The sequence below is a fragment of the Prunus dulcis genome, chromosome 4 (assembly GCF_902201215.1).
Source record: "Prunus dulcis chromosome 4, ALMONDv2, whole genome shotgun sequence".
NCBI lineage: Eukaryota > Viridiplantae > Streptophyta > Magnoliopsida > Rosales > Rosaceae > Prunus > Prunus dulcis.
In genome coordinates, this window is record NC_047653.1 from 13,408,744 (window position 1) to 13,426,657 (window position 17,914).

General features: G+C 38.6%; 1 protein-coding gene and 1 pseudogene across 3 annotated transcripts; one reads left to right on the forward strand and one right to left on the reverse strand.

Moving 5' to 3' along the window:
- Positions 1–886: 886 nt before the first annotated feature.
- LOC117624669 (protein MOS2-like) lies at positions 887–6,176 on the forward strand. Of its 3 annotated transcripts, none has more exons than XM_034356056.1 (3): positions 887–2,329; positions 4,279–4,547; positions 4,961–5,430. In XM_034356056.1, the coding sequence occupies exon 1, from the start codon at positions 1,006–1,008 to the stop codon at positions 2,320–2,322; it is 1,317 nt and encodes a 438-aa protein (XP_034211947.1). In that variant the 5' UTR covers positions 887–1,005; the 3' UTR covers positions 2,323–2,329; positions 4,279–4,547; positions 4,961–5,430. The 3 variants fall into 3 exon arrangements, with proteins under 3 accessions (XP_034211947.1, XP_034211948.1, XP_034211946.1); XM_034356057.1 differs by lacking the exon at positions 4,961–5,430 and adding an exon at positions 6,049–6,176 and having other exon boundaries at positions 888–2,329; positions 4,305–4,547; XM_034356055.1 differs by having other exon boundaries at positions 888–2,329; positions 4,305–4,547.
- A 2,069-nt stretch (positions 6,177–8,245) lies between these two features.
- LOC117626346 lies at positions 8,246–13,882 on the reverse strand (annotated as a pseudogene).
- Between the last annotated feature and the right edge of the window lie 4,032 nt (positions 13,883–17,914).

Sequence of the window (17,914 nt, forward strand, 5' to 3'; positions counted from 1 at the left end):
AAAAAAAATACATTAAATTGAATAAAATGGCAATTATAAATATTTACCTCATCGGCAAGATTTTGACCGGTTCGAATGTTGTCCCTTGCTTTTGTCAAGGAATCTCTTCATTTCCCTAACTCTTTATTTAAAATTTTCCATCTATTGGCCAATGCCATTTCCATCCGAAGTGAACCCGATCTTTTAGCAAATTCTCCATGAATTTTGCTCCACATATGACAGAACTTCATCTTATTGCCCGTGACCGAGCAATGACTAACTTTCACCCAACACTCATACAACACAATATTTTCCTGAGTTGTCCACGCGCCTCCACCATCGATAGAAGTGGCCATTTTTTTTTTTTTGATACAAATGAAAAGTGGAAGAAAAATATGAGTGGAGAGTAAAAAATATTGGAAGAAAAATATGAGTGGATTCCAAAAAATATTGAAAGAACAATATGAGTGGAGAGTAAAGAATATTGGAAGGAGAAGAGTTGTATGAAGATTTGGTGTGGAAAGTGAATAAAATGTTTAGGTATTTATAGGGAAAAAATCCAGAAATTTTTTGTATTTTTAAAATTTTTTTTTGAATTTGTTTAGCCAAAAAACTCAAGACCGTTGGATTTCTGTGCAAAAATAGATCGGAGCGTCCGGGAAGCGCCACGTGGCATCTTCCGTTGGGAGCTGTTGGTGACGTCAGCTCGGTGAAATCAATTTTTTTACTGTTGACGCGTGAAATTCACACTCCAACGGTAAAAAGAAATCTGATTTCACTGCGCTGACGTCAGTGTGATGTCACAAATGACGTCAGCAAAGTCGGGCTACAGCCCAGCCAAGAACTGCCCTTGGGCTTGCCCGGGCTGCAGGCTTGGCGCTGGAGGGTGAAACCTGGGCTTGGGTGCCAGGGTTTGGGTATAGCGGTGGACTTGCTTAGAGGATCAGGAAGTCAAAGCTGTTAAACATAGCCAGTAGCAGCCTAATCATCGTTTCTCTCTGAAAAATCAAAGAGGGAAACGAAACCATGAAACTCTCTTTCTCTCTGCCACCCAAATCCTCTTCGAAATCAAACCCTAAACGCAAACCGTCAACCACCGCCACCACCTTCGACGACGGCAATGGCAACCCAAACGACGCCGCTTCGAAACACTTTGTCAACGAATTCGACGCCTCCAAAACCGTATCCACCGACCCCAAAACCCGCGTAATCGCTCCGATCCCGAACGAGTGGCGGCCCCACAAGAAGATGAAGAATCTCGAGCTTCCAATCACCGAGCCCGGAGGCCAAGAACTTAAGTTCGAGGTCGAGACGCTATCGGTCACCGACGACCCCGATGCGAAGATTTCATACGGTCTCAATGTGCGGCAGAAATTGGATGCGGAATCGGAGAATCGGGACGGTGGTGATGAACGGCCGAGATTGAGAGGTGGGGAGGACACTCTGCTTCAGAAATTTAAAGACGACTTGGAGCGCTTGTCGGATCACAGGGGCTTGGAGGAGTTTGATGAGATGCCGGTAGAGGGTTACGGCGAGGCGTTGCTTTCTGGGTACGGGTGGTACCCGGGTAGAGGGATTGGAAAGAATGCTAAGGAAGATGCGAAGGTTGTGGAGTATACAAGGAGTACTGATAGGCACGGGTTAGGGTTTCATATGAATCCGAAGGAGAAAGATAAAAAGCAAGAGAAAGAGAGAAAGAAAGATGGGGATTTGGGTAAGGAGGTGAGGATTGTTTCGGGTAGAGCCTATGTGGGTTTGAGGGGTAGGATTGTTGAGAAATTGGGCAATGGAAAACTGGTATTGAAGCTCTCGAGCAGGGGCGAAGAGCAAGAGCAAGAGGTAGTGAAAGTGAATGTGGATCAAGTTGCTGAATTGGGTTCGAAAGAAGAAGAGAAGTGCTTGAAGAGATTGAAGGAGGCCCAAAGGAAAGTGGGTAGTGATAGTAAGCCAAGACGAGAAGAGCAGAGGGGTTATTCAACGTGGCTTGCCCGTCACATTCGAGTTAGGGTTATAAGCAAGGACTTGAAAGGTGGGAAATTTTATTTGAAAAAAGGGGAGGTGATGGATGTGGTTGGACCCAAAACTTGTGATATATCTATGGATGGGAGTAGGGAGCTTGTGCAGGGGGTGTCCCAGGATTTTCTTGAGACTGCGCTGCCAAGACGGGGCGGATCCGTTCTTGTGTTGTCTGGAAAGCACAAGGGGGTCTTTGGCAATCTTGTTGAGAAGGATTCAGACCGAGAAACTGGTGTTGTCAGAGATGCTGATACCCATGAATTGCTCAATGTGAGTCTTGAGCAGATTGCTGAGTTTACTGGGGATCCCAGCGACCTAGGATATTGATTCATAGGTACTTTGAACCAGAATTTAATTCCCTTGATGCTGTATTTGTAAGCTGAAATTCTTTGTCTAAATTTGTATCTCGGTTTCTCATGCTTTACCACAATTTGATTCCCCTTATGCTTTACTTTCTCCTTAAACTTAGAAGTATGTTGTCTCATTTTCTTCAGTGCATGACATTTCTAGTATTCTGAGTTTGATTACTTTGATCAGATACATATCTTTAAATTGAAGGTGTTTGCCATGATGTTTAACTTATGGGAATTCCACGTATATACTTTTGTATACTTTGTTTAATTTCTTTTAACTTCCATCTATACCATCAGTCTTCATTCTACCAAATCCAACTTTCTGTGAGTTGTATGATGAGCAATTTGTGCCAATTAGAAGGGGGGTACTGGCACTCCTTGGGTTATAAGGTACTGGCACTCCTTGGGTTATAAGTTAAAATTCTTTTAGTTATTTAATGATTGAACTTCTGAATAGCGGAAAGAGAGATAATATCTCGATCTGAAAAGGTCATTTTTTAACAAGTAGTAGTTTAAGAATTGGGTGATTTAAGACAATAGAATATCAGTTGATTTAGTGTATTATTTGGATTTTTCTGGATCTCTTTTAGTCTGCAAAGGTCGCTCTTTTTGAAGAAATATCTTTATACGTAGAAATCTGCTAACTGCTAAGCGGGAAGTAAAATTCAAACAATGGACCGACATATAAAGCAAAGATAGAATCATTTTATATAACAAGGTCCAAATCTACTTACGTAAGTACTGCAACCTGATGCCCGTTTTCTTGCTTGTATTGACACCAAAGTATTGTCACCAGTATCAAACTTTTTTTTCTCAACTTTCCCATCATTAACCTCAATCATGACCCAAAGTCAAACAGTGAGCTATCCTTGCATTGTGAAAGTTAGCAGTCTGAAATATTCTTGCAGTATGAAACTAGGTATCCTAATAGCAAGCAGCTACCGAGACTGTCTCTCCTACGTCCATTTGATTAATAACCATTTTAAATATCACTGCCTTTTGTATTTGATCTATTAACCTTACCTATTGCTTTGGCTTCACAAATCCAGATGCAACAGGCTGTGTGTTTTAAGGTTATGGAATTTTGGTTGGCAATTGTGATTTTATTTCAAGTGTGCATCTCTCTTCATCCAATCATTTGTATCCTCTTGGAAAATCATAAACTATGGTAGATTTTGGTCCTGAGTCACAGCCTGATTAGATGAACATATGATGCTTTTAGAGTATGGATCACGTATTATTAGAATCATTGGAAATCACTGCGAAAGAGTCTAGTTTTGTTGCTTATAAGTAACTTCAAGTTAGAATCGTTCACAAATGATTTGTTAAAAAACACCTATATAATATATCCAAGACACGTACATATTAGAATAATTTAAAGAAGTTTTCGCAGCGACAATGCTCTTCTCTAGGATTGTGTGTGATGCAACCTCAATCCAAGGTGCAACTGACAGCGTGGAAAATTTTCCACTATTAGATATTCTGGAAGGAGGTTTGAAGTTACATCACTTAAACGTGGATTTACTGGACAAGGCTAGGAACAACTACTACTGCACCTAGGTAAATGCAGAGGGCATTTATTGTCGTTTGAATTGGGACTTCTAATATTGATATCTTGCGAGCATGATATGGAGAGGAATTGTGTTGGGAGAACTATTGGGTCCAAATTTAATGGACTATGCTGTTATACTGGGGAGAAGTTAGATTTTTCTGTATTGTTGGACTTGACTGCAGATCCAAAATGTTTAGCACGACCGTCAATGGTTCCTGCTTGTCTAATAGAGATAGCCCTTCAAGTTGCAATCCAAATCATTCTGAAAGCAACATCTTTCGTGTTAAGCTTTCACGTATCATTGCTTGTAAATAATAGGTTTTTTAAATATATTTATTTTTAAATTTATAAATCTTAACCACCTATTTCTGACTGCAGAGGTATTTCAACTTATCAAATTGCAGGGTGTATATACATATGATATGGAGACACCATCCATCCAGGTTGATACCTTCTGTGTCAATGGGGGTCCTGACGGGATATACTAGTGGCATAAGGGGAAAGGTTGAATGCCTTTCAGAGGATTTGGGGAAAAAATGAGACAGAGCTAGTAAAGCAGGAGATGATCAAGGAGAAGTGTTACCATTTATTCCTAAGGAGCCATATGATGTGATTGCATGTGATTGCAAGAGTTACCATTTCTACAGGTACTTATGGAAACGGCTTTCAATTTATAGGATATTACGTAAAGTAATTCGTGTTTATTTGTGAGAACTTTAGGTATCCATGTCACTTCCGTTTGGACCTATGCTTTCAATCATGAAGACTAGTCTCACCTGATGTTTTATAGGTGTAGAGATTTTGATTGATGGTGAGCAACTAGTTGAACCACTACCATATGTATAAACAAGCCTGTCGGTTAACCTTGATAGTAGGGGTTTTGTGGTGTGTCAGATGGATGTCATGTTGGAGTATACTAAGTCTTGTTCTCTAAATAGCGTAAGGAGCTTGACGAGAGACAATCTTAACTTCTGTCTCTCCAGTTTAGGGATGTTGCAATTATCTCTGAGCATTTTATTTGCAAACTGTTTCTTAAATCATTTTGCTATTAATGTATCAGATTTGCTCGAGAATTCCTTATTCTGGTCCTGAAAACACAGAGAGGTACAAATCTTACTTGGTGGAATTTGGACATGTGGTCCAAACAGAATCATTGGCACCATATAAGGTTGGATAGTCGGCTATCTGCAATGATGCTAATGTTCAGAATGTGGAAGGCTTGACAAATGAATTTTCTGCTCTAGAACTGAGACTTGGAGTATAACACCTTGCTAGTTTCTTTGCAGAAGAAGCTATTATTGAGCTTGTTCCATAGCGTGTTAATTATGTGCAATTTAAACCAACCCCTTTGTTCTAATCTCAACAATTTAGCCCAGAGAGTTCAAATTGGACTGCTCCTTGTGTTTATTATATTGATCCATAATATGTGCGATGCATGGAGAATTTTTCAGTTCCTATATGATTGCTATTGATAGAGTTGCGGAATCTGAGTTGGAGAGACCGGATTGGCTCCTCCCTTTTTGCACAAAATGTATTCTTTATCATCATTCTGTAAGCTTTCATATTTTCCCTTCACCATTTGCGCAACTTTTTGGTCTGTTTTACATAACAATAAAAGCAAGGTGTGTATAACTCTTACGCAATAAGTTTCGTTCCGAGAAGGAAATCATTGGAACTAGTAGTATATTTTATAGCAATAACAAAGTGAACAACCCACACAAGTCGTTATTAAGACGAACCATTGCTTCTTTTTAGAAGAAATTCGTAGAACTTAAAGGATCTTAAGAGTTGTAACCAAAAAATAAAGAAGGATGTTAGAGCAAACGGAAGACATCAAAACAACCAAGGAATGGTTCAATGAAGGAAGAAGAAACCTGGACTGCCGTTTAATGGTTTACATTTATGAAAATGGAGCTGGGATGTTATTCGTACTTCTTGTTTTCGTGTTTTATGCAAAGCATAAATGGTGGGGGGTTTTTGGTTTTGTTTTTGAGTAATCATGAGTTTTTGTTTTTATTTAATAAAGTTATTTCTTACACATCAAATAAGAAAACTTTCATTTTATGCGATTTTAGTTTGAAGTATATATTTACTTAATGGGCTATCATTTTTAGCAACATGCTAACCAAACTTTGATCCTTCCTAAAGCGCTTCAGACAAAACTGGGAGTAGAAGAGACAACACCATCCATGCCAGCCAAAGAAACAGTATACTCTGCTAAAGGAGTGGAAGTCACGTTTGGAGACTAGAGTGAGTCATGGATGTATCGTGAGGAAGAAGATTCAGCATGGGCTTGATTGGTTCTTCAAATACAAGGTTGATGTGGCAATTTTGTTTTGATTTGTTTTATTTTGAGTTGGTTTTAGCCAATATTTTTAATAAAATAATTTTTCATGTATGATATGAATACATGAAGGAACCTAAGGTCAATCTAGGGCAAAAGCCTTAAATGTTCAATCCACAAAGAGTTTTAAAAGAATAACCTAACTCTTACGTTTTGAAAAAATATCTGCTTGAATAAGCTCCCCTTAAGATAGTACTCATAAGGGTTCAAAGTTTGAGAGCTAGTCCCAAAAGAAATGCAAATAAAGCCCAAAATCAAAATGACGACGGAACTAAAAAATGACGCACATGCCCTAAAATGAGCAAGATTACACCAACATATGCTAGCTCTTATGTCGAATAGGACAAGACGCTTTGGGAGGAGAAAAGAATTGCGCTATTCTTTGGTTTATTATCACATTCTTAGAGATATTTATAGTATATTACAGTGTCTGTCTATTTTTTTGAAGTTGATGCAGTTCTCTTTGATAATGAACATGAGTACTTTGTATGGTTTTATCTATTAACTATGAATTAGAATATTATCGTTTCATTTCGATGAGCCTATTTTGTATATAATTTTTTTTTAACCTTTTACACGCTGACCCCCGGAATGAAAATTTCTAGATCCACCCCTGGATGCAATAAGAAGAAGAAGAAGCAGTTATTTTCCGTATTATCATCTTCAGCATCTCTCGAATAATAGCATTGGCACTGAGTAATAAAATGTGCAAAACTAGCCTTTATTTAAACATACTAAAATTCTAAACGAACTTCATTCAAACACGCTTTTTGACATCTTCTGCTTGTTGGAATGTGCATAGAACAGCCTCCTCCATGGCTTTGGAATTGAACCATCGGCTTTCAGGTCCTCTTCTAATTATTTAGACTTAATTAAACCAATACTCCTAAAATTTTGGTCAAATCCCACTTTGCCTCTCAAACTCAAAATGATCCAGTTTTATCTCTTCAACTCCATCCAAAAGCCTGTTAACTTTGATGATGTGGCAAATGTGTTTTTGTAATTTTGTACACATGGATCATTATCCATCAATTAAGTGGGTGACATGGCAACTGGAGCCCACCTCCACATAAGAAATTTTAAAATCAATTAAAAATAAATAAATTAAAAATAAATATTTATAAAAAAAAAAAGTAATGCTACACTTATCACATTTTTATCCCACATTTCTATACCACAAGATGTGGCATGTCCATATGTCCATATTATATGTCACATCAATTGCCTTCACGTATTAAGGGTAAATGTCACATCCCAGGATCGGCTCCGTCGTAGCAAGATATTGTCCGCTTTGGGCCCCCCCTTTTTGCCCTCACGGTTTTGTTTCTGGGAACTTACGAGCAATTTCCTAGTGGGTCACTCATCCTGGGATTGCTCTAGCCCAAACTCGCTTAACTTCGGAGTTTCTATAACTCCGAAGCCAGTGAGCTCCCAAAAGGCCTTGTACTAGATGAAGGCGAGCATGTACATATAAGGCACGTTACCCCATCTCCGTTAGTCGATGTAGGATGTTACAGTAAATGTGGTAAATGAGCTTTTGTGTTTTCTAAATGACATCATGCACCATAATAGTTACTGTTAAGAGTATTGTCCCACGTTGAAAAATTAAGAGACACATACGTGGTAGTGTTTTATTGCTACCCATTAATTTTTCTTAAAAAATGTATAGTTAGCGTTCCTTGTATTGTGAATGTCAAATATGCATTTCTGTACAAAAGATAAATAAGAGATATACATAGACTAGCTAAGTATGATTTGGCTTGTGAGTGTTTTTTTATTTAATATGAACTCCTCGCTTATTTTATTTAGAACATATTTTTAAAGGATATTATTGATCGGGATCAAGTTCATGTCTCAAATTAATAAACTTCCCTTCATAACGTTCGTTTTATCTCAAAACAAGAGAAATACATGTAACTTAATAGTAATACTTGGCACATACTTGTCATGGTAGTTAATTGATAACTTAGATAATGACTCTATTTAGCCACTAACCACACATCACTTCTCACTATCAGGGCCAGAATTACAATCTGCACCCTCTACATTTTGATACTTGTACAAGCTAGCACACACTAAATAGTAACCAAAATTTAGCACCCCCACCACAACTAACATCCAATACACATTCTCTAGGTTCCCATTATTTATGTTGTCTGGCAGCCATCTTGTGACCTTTTGAATCAAATTAATCACACCTGTGCCTAAATAAAATGAAATCCCAATGATCAATGCGGCCATGGTGGTCGATGTGCTTCGGAGTGACACCGGAAATTCTTGATAAAACAATGCAACTTGCCCCGGATAATGAAATGCCTCTCCAATGCCTACCAAAATTAACTGTGGGAAAAGCCACAAGGCCAACATGGGAACAATTGCACCAAGCTGGTCTTGGAGGTGGTGGCTTTTTGCTATTTTAAGCCTTTTTGACTCCACTAGTGCTGAAACAACCATGCCGAGAATGTTTAACACGTGGCCTAATCCTATGCGTTGGAGGAATGTTGGGAACTGACCAGTCAACTTCTGCCACGTGGGCCACAAGAACCTGTCAATAACAGTGAGAGAGATGGCAGTGGAGAAGAAGACAATAACTAAAATAGACCCTGCTGGGATGTTAAAATGAGGCCCAATCTGACGGTCCATGGAGAGAGCCTGCAAGATGGTTAAGCTATATTGGACTGCTACTGGGGTACCTAAGAAAATAGTAGTTGACCATACTGGCAAAATTCTTATGAGGGTCTTGAAACCTTCTACTTGTTGCACTGTGCATTGTCTCCACGGTTTTCCAATTGAACCATCTGGTTTAATGTCTCCTTCAATTTTCTGTGCTGCACGGTTAAGAAACCTGTATGTATATGAGAAGGCATGTGTCATTAGCCTTGTATATATTCTGCTGTCCAAAGGCTTTTCAAGCATATTAGAACCTTGTAGTGAAAGTGAAAATTATAGTATAACAAAAGGACAGAAAGAAAAACAAATCAAACCAAAAAAAGTAAGGAAATGATCTTTTATGAAGGCTTTTATATATCTTTTTGGCACAAAAATGAGGCTGAAGCGGAGAAAATGAGACTTTGGTTAACGCAAGAGGGGATTTAAATTTGGACCTCTTTTAACATTAGAAAGAGAAATACCACTAAATTAAAAGCTAGAAAAATTATTTTCTCTCGATGACAGAGGGATGAGTAAGGATCATATGCCCCCAAGAGATGACAACTATGCACCAAAGTCTACCCAGATAATGATACTTTGTAAAGCATTATAGTTAAAGCATTTGGTGCATTTTGTTTTTCTCTCACTAATAATAGTGCATTTGCTTTACATGAAATCTCTCTACACAATTGTGCGACATGATGAACACACTACGTACCATTTTGACTGCACCATATCTAATATCTCTAGTGCTAGCTCCTCCTCCTGTCCTGGCGAATCAATTTACATTGGTGATCATCAAGACCATTAATTTGCCATGGCTTAGTGAACAAAAAAACATCAACATCTTCTCAAAAGGAAATCTAAATGGCTTAGATGTTAGACGATCATTGGATCTTAAACTGTTACGAAATTGGTCAATAACGATAAGGCATATGAGAGAAAGGATAAATCAAAGCGTGGTTGATACTTACTATGTTATACTAACCCTAAAATCTTAAGTTAGCTAATAAAACATTAGAAATTTAAAGTAATGCTTGTACCTAAAGCTGGAGCTAGGTGTTGCAGAACCCACCAAGTCATCTGTCACTCCACCATGCCCATAGTAATAATCCTTGCTTTCGCCAGACGAGTGCTGGAGATTCCTTTTCCAAGCTGAAGCAACAACCACACGCGAGCCAAACCCACAAATGGGCTCCCTTGTGGTTTATCAAAACGATAGAAACGGGCCCCACACAAGAAAATGACCAGTCCAATTAGGTTGGCAATGGCGCACAGGCCAAACCCTAATCTCCAACTCACATTGTCCTCAACATAGACGATGGCTGTGAAGCTGACCACTGTAGCTGTGTAGAGGGTGAAGAAGAACCAGTTGAAGAAAGTGGCTTGGTTCTTACGGTTTTCAAACTGATTTGCTCCCATTGTTGCCATGGTGTATCTTGTGCCTCCCACCCCAATTGTTGCTAGGGCTATAGCTGTGTACAAGATTGCATGCTGTAGCTTGGAGGTGGGTTGGCATAGCTCTGGTTCCTTCACACAAGGTTGAGGCTTCAACGAGTTAAATGTCTCGGTTAACACTAATAGAACAATGCCCTGCAAGCCAACCCAAGCCAAGAGATGATTATTAAGATTGCAATATGATCATATATATATATATATGGAGTTTTGACTATTTAGGGGGTCCATGTGATGCATAATTATGTCTTTCAATTCACTAGTGAGCTAGGCATTTATAAACAATAATGCATCTTTTCGCTTTAAAAAAAAATAATGCTAGAATTATCATATTTAATTATGACATTAACTAACCATGTGACATGATATTAGAATTTAAAGAATTTTTTGTGTCATACACGACTTCCCTTTGTAAACATTTATAATTTACCTTTTAAAACATGTATGTGCTACGACTATAGTGAAGCTCAAATATATGTTGCATATCAAAGTCACATATGATGGGCTCATACAATAATTCTTGCAGAAGTATGTAGAATTGTGGCTGTTTCGCATAATTCTTCATTGATTTGCGAATTTAAAGATCCATCGATTGGGATTTATTGCTGTTTTCTGTAAGATTACTACTCAAATTGTGGCTGCTCATATTGATTCGACTTGCTGACTTCAATTCCATGTTTGGCTATGGAGGTTCTATTTTCTCAATTATGATATGCGGTGGATTTCAGATTGTTAGTTGCATTTATGCTATTTGGGTCATATGGATGTTCTTTTAGTTGAGTATGTCTGTTGTTCATCCTCTATCTCTCCGATTTCAACAATTGGAGAATTACTATGTTCAAAGATTCAAGTTTGGTATTCACTTTTAATTGATAGTTATTGTAGCCGATGTTGTATGTTGCTAGAATCCCAAATCAAATATAATGGGTCCCAATTTTATAAGAGAGGTAGTTATGGTACATATTTTTTTTATTCAAATTGACTGTGTAATGTTAAGGGACTCACATTTTCTAATCACACATTAGCTAATTAGATGATATATTTCTTGATGTGTACTTTTATATTAATCATTATGGCCAATGGTTATAGTTAGAACATGTTAATGAAAGAGAAATAGAGAGAGAATTAAGAAAAAGATGAACTTTTATGTATTTTTTCTCAAATAACTATACAATTAAAGGAGTTAAACTTTATAAGGCTCTAAATGAGTATAATAGCTTAGTAACTATTTCTATAACATCAGTCAATAGGTGACAGTTGTCACAATCCTAGTTCTACATACTCTAACATCCCCTGGCAAGATCATGGGTAGAGAATCCAACCATGAGATTGGAACAATGTTTAAACCAAAGAAGCAGAAAAGCATTGAATTTTGATGTAGTTGAAGCAGAGTAGACTGCATTTTTGTTTTGTCTGGAGCACCAATCCAAAACTTGAGACATAAGAGCACTTCCACCCGTTTGCCATGGCAAGGGGCAAGGAGAGGTAAGGGCTGTTACTATTCACATGAATAGAATCAGCCCTTGCAAAAGGCAAAGTGTGTTTCTATCCGTTGCCATGGCAAAGGGCGATTACCATTCACTTTGAATTATTTTTATTTTTTATACATAAACGATTAATTTTGATAAGGTTTAGCGTTTTGGTGTGGAAAGGAAAGAATATGGCTAGGTATTTATATAAAAAAATTTCTGAATTTTTTGGTTTTTTTTTTCCCTTTTTTTTTTCTTCAACTTATTATTATTATTTTAATTGGAATGACGTCAGCATTACATCACTTGCCCAGGTAGCAGCTCGAGCTGGATTTGTTTGTGGGCTTGCCGGGGTTGGTGGGCCCCAGGCCTTTCCCAGGCTTGCCCTTGCTTGTTGGAGCCATCACATGGGCCTAGGCCTTCTCTTGCATGGGCTTCCCCTTGCCGCTAGAAGTGCTCTAAGAGTACTGCTATATTGAGCTGCATGTGAAGCATAACCCAACAAAGTTGGCCAATTTGAGGAGAAACACTTACATGCAACAGGGATATCACTATTTTGCTATTTCAGGCCAATCACAGTATGCCATGCGTGATAACTTTTTCACATGATAGGCTTTAATTGGTCGAAAATAGCAAAATAGTGCAATCCTTGTTTCATACAAGTTTTTCTGCAATTTGAGGCATATAAAAAAGAGTACATACTCTATTCCATCATTTTGCTCCAATGAAGACATATGCTCAACCTAGTATAGTAACCATAGACAACTCAAATACACCACATCAAACTTCGACATTAACAAGTAATATCAGAGGCATAATACATGGGCCATCAACTCTTCCAGTAAACTAATTTATCAACCTTATTGACTACAAATTACCAACTATGTGCCCATGATTTTTACCAACTGATTCTCTGTACGTATGAACCATCAAATATCCCAAAATTTTCAAATAATTGCATCCTAAATAAGCAATCCTAATCAATTATGTAATCAGACCCCTACATCTCGAAAGAGATAGAATAAGAGAAGAGGGAAATTCTTTGTTCCCTGAGAATTTAGAGAAAGCAGATAGAAAGAAAGAAGAATTTGGAAATTCTTTTGGTCCCTTAGAGATTGTAGAAAGGAGATAGAAAAGAGGAAGAATTGGGAAATTCTTTTGTCCCTTAGAGATTGGAGAAAAGAGATAGAAGAGAATGAGAAATGAGAAATTCGTTGTTCCCTGAGATCAGAAGATTGAGAAGAGAGAATTGTGACAGAACCATGTTAGTATTGATTGATTGAAGATTTTCTTGTCCTCCAAATTGGGATTTAAGAGTCAAGAATAGGAGTACTAAGATTTTGGATGCACAAGAAAATTGACACAGCAAATAACAAATGAACCATCAATATTTGATCCATGGTGATGTATTCAAGAACAGGAAATTGATTTTATAGCAAGGAATTCAATCAAAACTTTCTATTTCCAAGTATCTTTTTGCTAAAATTATAAACAGGCCTAGTTTTTTCCTTATTAAAAAGATAAATATTCGATACTAAGGAAAAAAAAAATTGCAAATGTAAACAAATAGATGGGGACTTTTATTACCAGCAAGGAAATGCAGGAAGAAATGGAGACAACGGAAAATGAGTCAAAGAAAGAATCAGCTATTATTGCTCCAATGACTGGGGAAAGAAAGGAAAAACCAGTAACGACGTTTGAAATCTGAGCAGCATCAATGCTCTTCACATTGAACTCTTGAATCAGATAGACAATCAAATTTGAGAGCCACCCTCCAGCTGCAAGTGTCAACCCTGCCAAGGCCCCTACATACTCAACATATAGAAGAAGATCACCTCATTAATTAATACTTAAATTTATAACTACAACAAAGTTTGTGTGTATGAGAGAGAGAGAGAGAGAGAGAGAGAGAGAGAGAGAGAGAGAGAGAGAGAGAGACCAGTGATGAAAGGGAAGGTGATCCAAGACCAGTGATGAAAGGGAAGGTGATCCAACCACCACGTCTTCTACCGAAATCTGATGACGTGTGGGAATCATGATCATGCTGGGAGATGGAGCCATCCATGTTGGAAGGTCAACTGATAATGAAGCTCAAGGTTGTTGCTGGCGTAGCATGCATGTATTTGTAGACTTGTGGTAGTAGTCAGTTTCAACAAGAAATGTGAACCCAATGTGTCAATATATGTATAGAGTGCTGCTATTTCCACCCTATGTTCTATTTCCCCACCAACCTTATCTTCCCACCCACAATATAAATTTGAAAAAATACAATCTTATCTTTCCACCCACTATTATTCCTAAATCATTAGTAGTTGAGATATGAGAGCATCAAGACTAAAAATCTAATGATCATCTCCATTAGGTAACTATAATTTGGGCTGGTCAAATATAGGCCCCTACAACTTCTATTTCCTACATATAAAACCTAAATCTATGATGCGGAATTTAAAGCTGAGATTGATTCACGTCATAGGAGGCCTTCCTTGCCGTCTTAGAATGTTTGTTGGCAACCAATGCAGGTCGGTTCGTTCAAATTAAATGTCGATGTAGCAGTTGACTTGAAGGATGGGTCTCGAGGAGTTGGGATACTTGTTTGTGAGTCTAGTTCTAACTTGCTTAATGCTTAGGGCTGTGGCGATTGTGGCCCCTGGAATGGTCTCTGTTTAGGCCACAGAACTTTATGCTATGAAGGTAGGCATGTCTTTTGCAATTGATGCTTCATGTGTGCCTCTGGTTCTTGAATTAGATTGCATGAATGATGTTCAATTAGTGCATAAGTAAGAAGAGTGTCTGGCGGTGGAGAGATGCCTTGTGTCCGACGTTCGTCAACTTTTGGCTTCTAATCCTCAAATTACAGTTCAATATCTTCCCCCTTATGCTAATAAGGTAAAGGTGGCATATCGGATTACACAATTCAGTCTTCGTGATAGAGGCCTCTCCTTCTGAATGGAATCTGGCCCTCTGTGAAACCCCATCCCACAATATATATATATGAAACCTAAAATAGTTGAGGTGGCTTTTTCGTACTTCATACACATGATATTCCAAAATTTTAAAAAACCATTAAAAATTTGGAGAAGTGATCTTCAAACCCATTAAAACCATATCAGAACTCATCCAAATTTTTTTGTACTTCATACACATGATAGCATACCTCTGTCACATAGATGGCAGGTCTTCTTCTTCAACTGACGATGGTGGGTCTTCTTCTTCAACTGATGATGGTGAGTCTTCTTCTTCAAGTCGTTTGGTCTGTGTGAAAGGTCTCCAAGCGTTGGAGGAAGAAGAATGACGTTTGGTTTCCCAGCGTACGTCGTTCCCAAGCGTAAGTGGAGTTTGTGGTGGGTCAGGAGTGGGAAAACGGGTTAAAAGATGTAATTCAATCTCAGCCGCAGAAGGTCATTAAAACAGATCCAACGGTTGAGTGCCCCATCCCTCAAAATAACACTATTTGAGAAATCCCTCAACTGAAGGGGACTGTATATATATAGGCTTATTATCACAAAACGTCCCTAAGGTTTACAAAACTATCATATTGCATCCTTAAAGTTTTTTTGTGTCACTCATGGTCCTCAAGGTTAGTATGTGCAATCACAAATTGTAATAACCCAAACCCAAAATTCATAACTAATGAATAATTTATTTTGAGAAAAGATCATTTTGCCTTTGGAATATTTTATTAAGAAAAAAATGACTTTTTGACCGAGAAGGAATTTGACAATTCTACAGACACCTTGCGTAGAGCACGGTGAAATGAGTTCATAGACACGTAGTGGGCCCGAATCGGAGTCGTAATTAGAGAGTTATGGTCAAAAGAGTCTCAGTGGAAAAATCGTAAATTTTTCGAAGTTGGTTTTTATAAAAACCAGCTTTCTCTTTCTCTCTCTCCCTCACTCTCTCTCGCGACCTCTTCGCCCCTCCTCCTTCTTCACCTTGTAACTCCGGCCACCGACCACGGCTGTGGACGGGGCCAGTACCAAAACGACCGGGACGACGTCCTCTTCCTACCCCAGCCACCTCCCGCCGCCAGCAGCCACGGATTCGCCAGAATTTGGAGAAGGAGCGGCCGACGTCGTCCAAACTTCAAAGCCGCCGATCTCCCTCCTCCGGCCACCAATTCTGTCGACCCAGGTATGGATTTTGAACGTCTCGAACTGTTCTAGCTGCTGTTGGGTAGGAATAAATCGATTCTCAGTGTAGCTATTGGATTTTTGAGCTTGAAGTTTTAGCCAATTTTCGGCCTCCGTGATCCGCCACTTCCGGTCAGTTTTTGGGGTAGGTCCAAGAACAAAAGTGGCTCCAAATATGGTGTTTTACCTAGGGTAGGAGTTTGGAGCCGTGGTTTGAAGTTTTTCGGGCAAGGCGGAATCGCTTTAGACACCCATCGCTGCCGGCGCGTGCTGCGGCACGTGGGTGAGGGTAGTGCAGTGGCACTGTGTCTTTTACGATCCTCAGGTTGTCACGAGCGCGTAGGATTTCGCGGATCTCAATTTGGATACCGTTTGAGCCCCAAAGATTTTCCATATTGTGCGATTTCCGGGTTCGATACTGCTGAACCATTGGATCGCACTCAATTTTAGATATGTTGTTCCAGATAATTTTAGAATCGTGTAGGATTCGACGGATTGTGAATCGGAGTCCCGGATACTCTGAAATCGCGAACCTTGGGGCTAGGGTTTGGAAAATTTCACGATCGTGGTCAATCCGATCGTCAGTTTCAGACCAAACTTGCAAGACATGGTTCCTTAAACGTGAGGAACTTAAAGGAACTTTCAGATTGGTCATTGGTGGTCGTGGACCCACGGGGTTCCGTATCGATCAATATGGAAGTTTATCGCTTAATGAAGTTTCAGGTCCTTTCAGACGGTTTTAAATATCTGAAATGCCTAAGTGGGCAGAAAAATAACTTTAAAGTTAGTGCACGCACTTTAGAAGTCAGGGGTCAGGGTTTTACTTAAAAATTTATACCGAGCAGTTTTATTAATTAAATATTCATGATGGTTTACCTAGGCATCCGGGACCAGGCAAACCCGCAGAAGAGATCTACAGGAGGTCTAGCTAGCTCGGACCAGGAGTGAGTGGACTTTCTTTCATTAATGATTTTATATAAATGAGTTTATATAATGAGTTTTATTATTTGATCTTGAATAAGTTTTATTAATTGTGATTTTTCCTAGTATGCTTTGTGAAGTTCCATATCTTATTTATATGATGCTTAGTTGATATGCTAAAGAGTTACAAAAAGCAGAGTTTAAGATTTACATCAGATAAAATAGCAGCATAATTTCCGATTTAACAAAAGTCAACTATTTATCAGATTTTTCAGGAGCTTTCTATTTTCTTATGGCAGCAGAGTTTTTGATTTAATGAAAATTCAGTTCTTCAGCAGATTTTCCAGACATATTATACTTTCTCAGAAATGTTATATTTTTTTTTAAACCACCGTGAGTACCCAGCTACGGTTATTACCCTCAGTTATGCCGATGTCTACAGACATCCAGTTTACTTTCAGTTTTGTCAGTGCATTTGACATTTGTCTCACGAGTTTCGGGGACGCCCGGACCATGAGTGCCAGGATTTGTAGCTCGGTTTGACTTGGTGTCGCCGAGGTCTGCCATGATTTGCAGCTCGGTTTGACTTGGTGTTGTCAAGGTCTGCCAGGATTGCATATCAGGCTGACTACGGTCCCCTGAATCTTGCCAGTTTGCGGCTCGGATAGACTTTGTGTCGCCGAGACCTGCCAGGGGAATTGACGGAATTACAAGGGTACATCCGAGTGGTAGTTTTAATTGATTGCAGTGCTTTTATGCAAGGTTTTTGAGTACATTGCTTTTATGCAAATTTGATTACAGTGTTTTTATGCAAGTTTGGATTTCAGTGCTTTCATGCAAGTTTTATTGCTCTTGAATACGATTGCATATATTTATATAACTATGTAACTGTGTTGGTTTTAATCTGCTTCAAAGGTAGTTTAGATATTCAGTTGTACTCAACTATATTTTACAATGGGGGTTAGTATATTCTTAGGATATTTTATGAACCTTTATTTTTGTCCACTCACATTTTCAAATGTTTTGTGCCCCCAGGCTGTAGCGTG

What these genes read in the sequence shown, in the direction of transcription:
- LOC117624669 (XM_034356056.1), top strand. Translation starts at nt 1,006, where the DNA reads ATGAAACTCTCTTTCTCTCTGCCACCCAAATCCTCTTCGAAATCAAAC.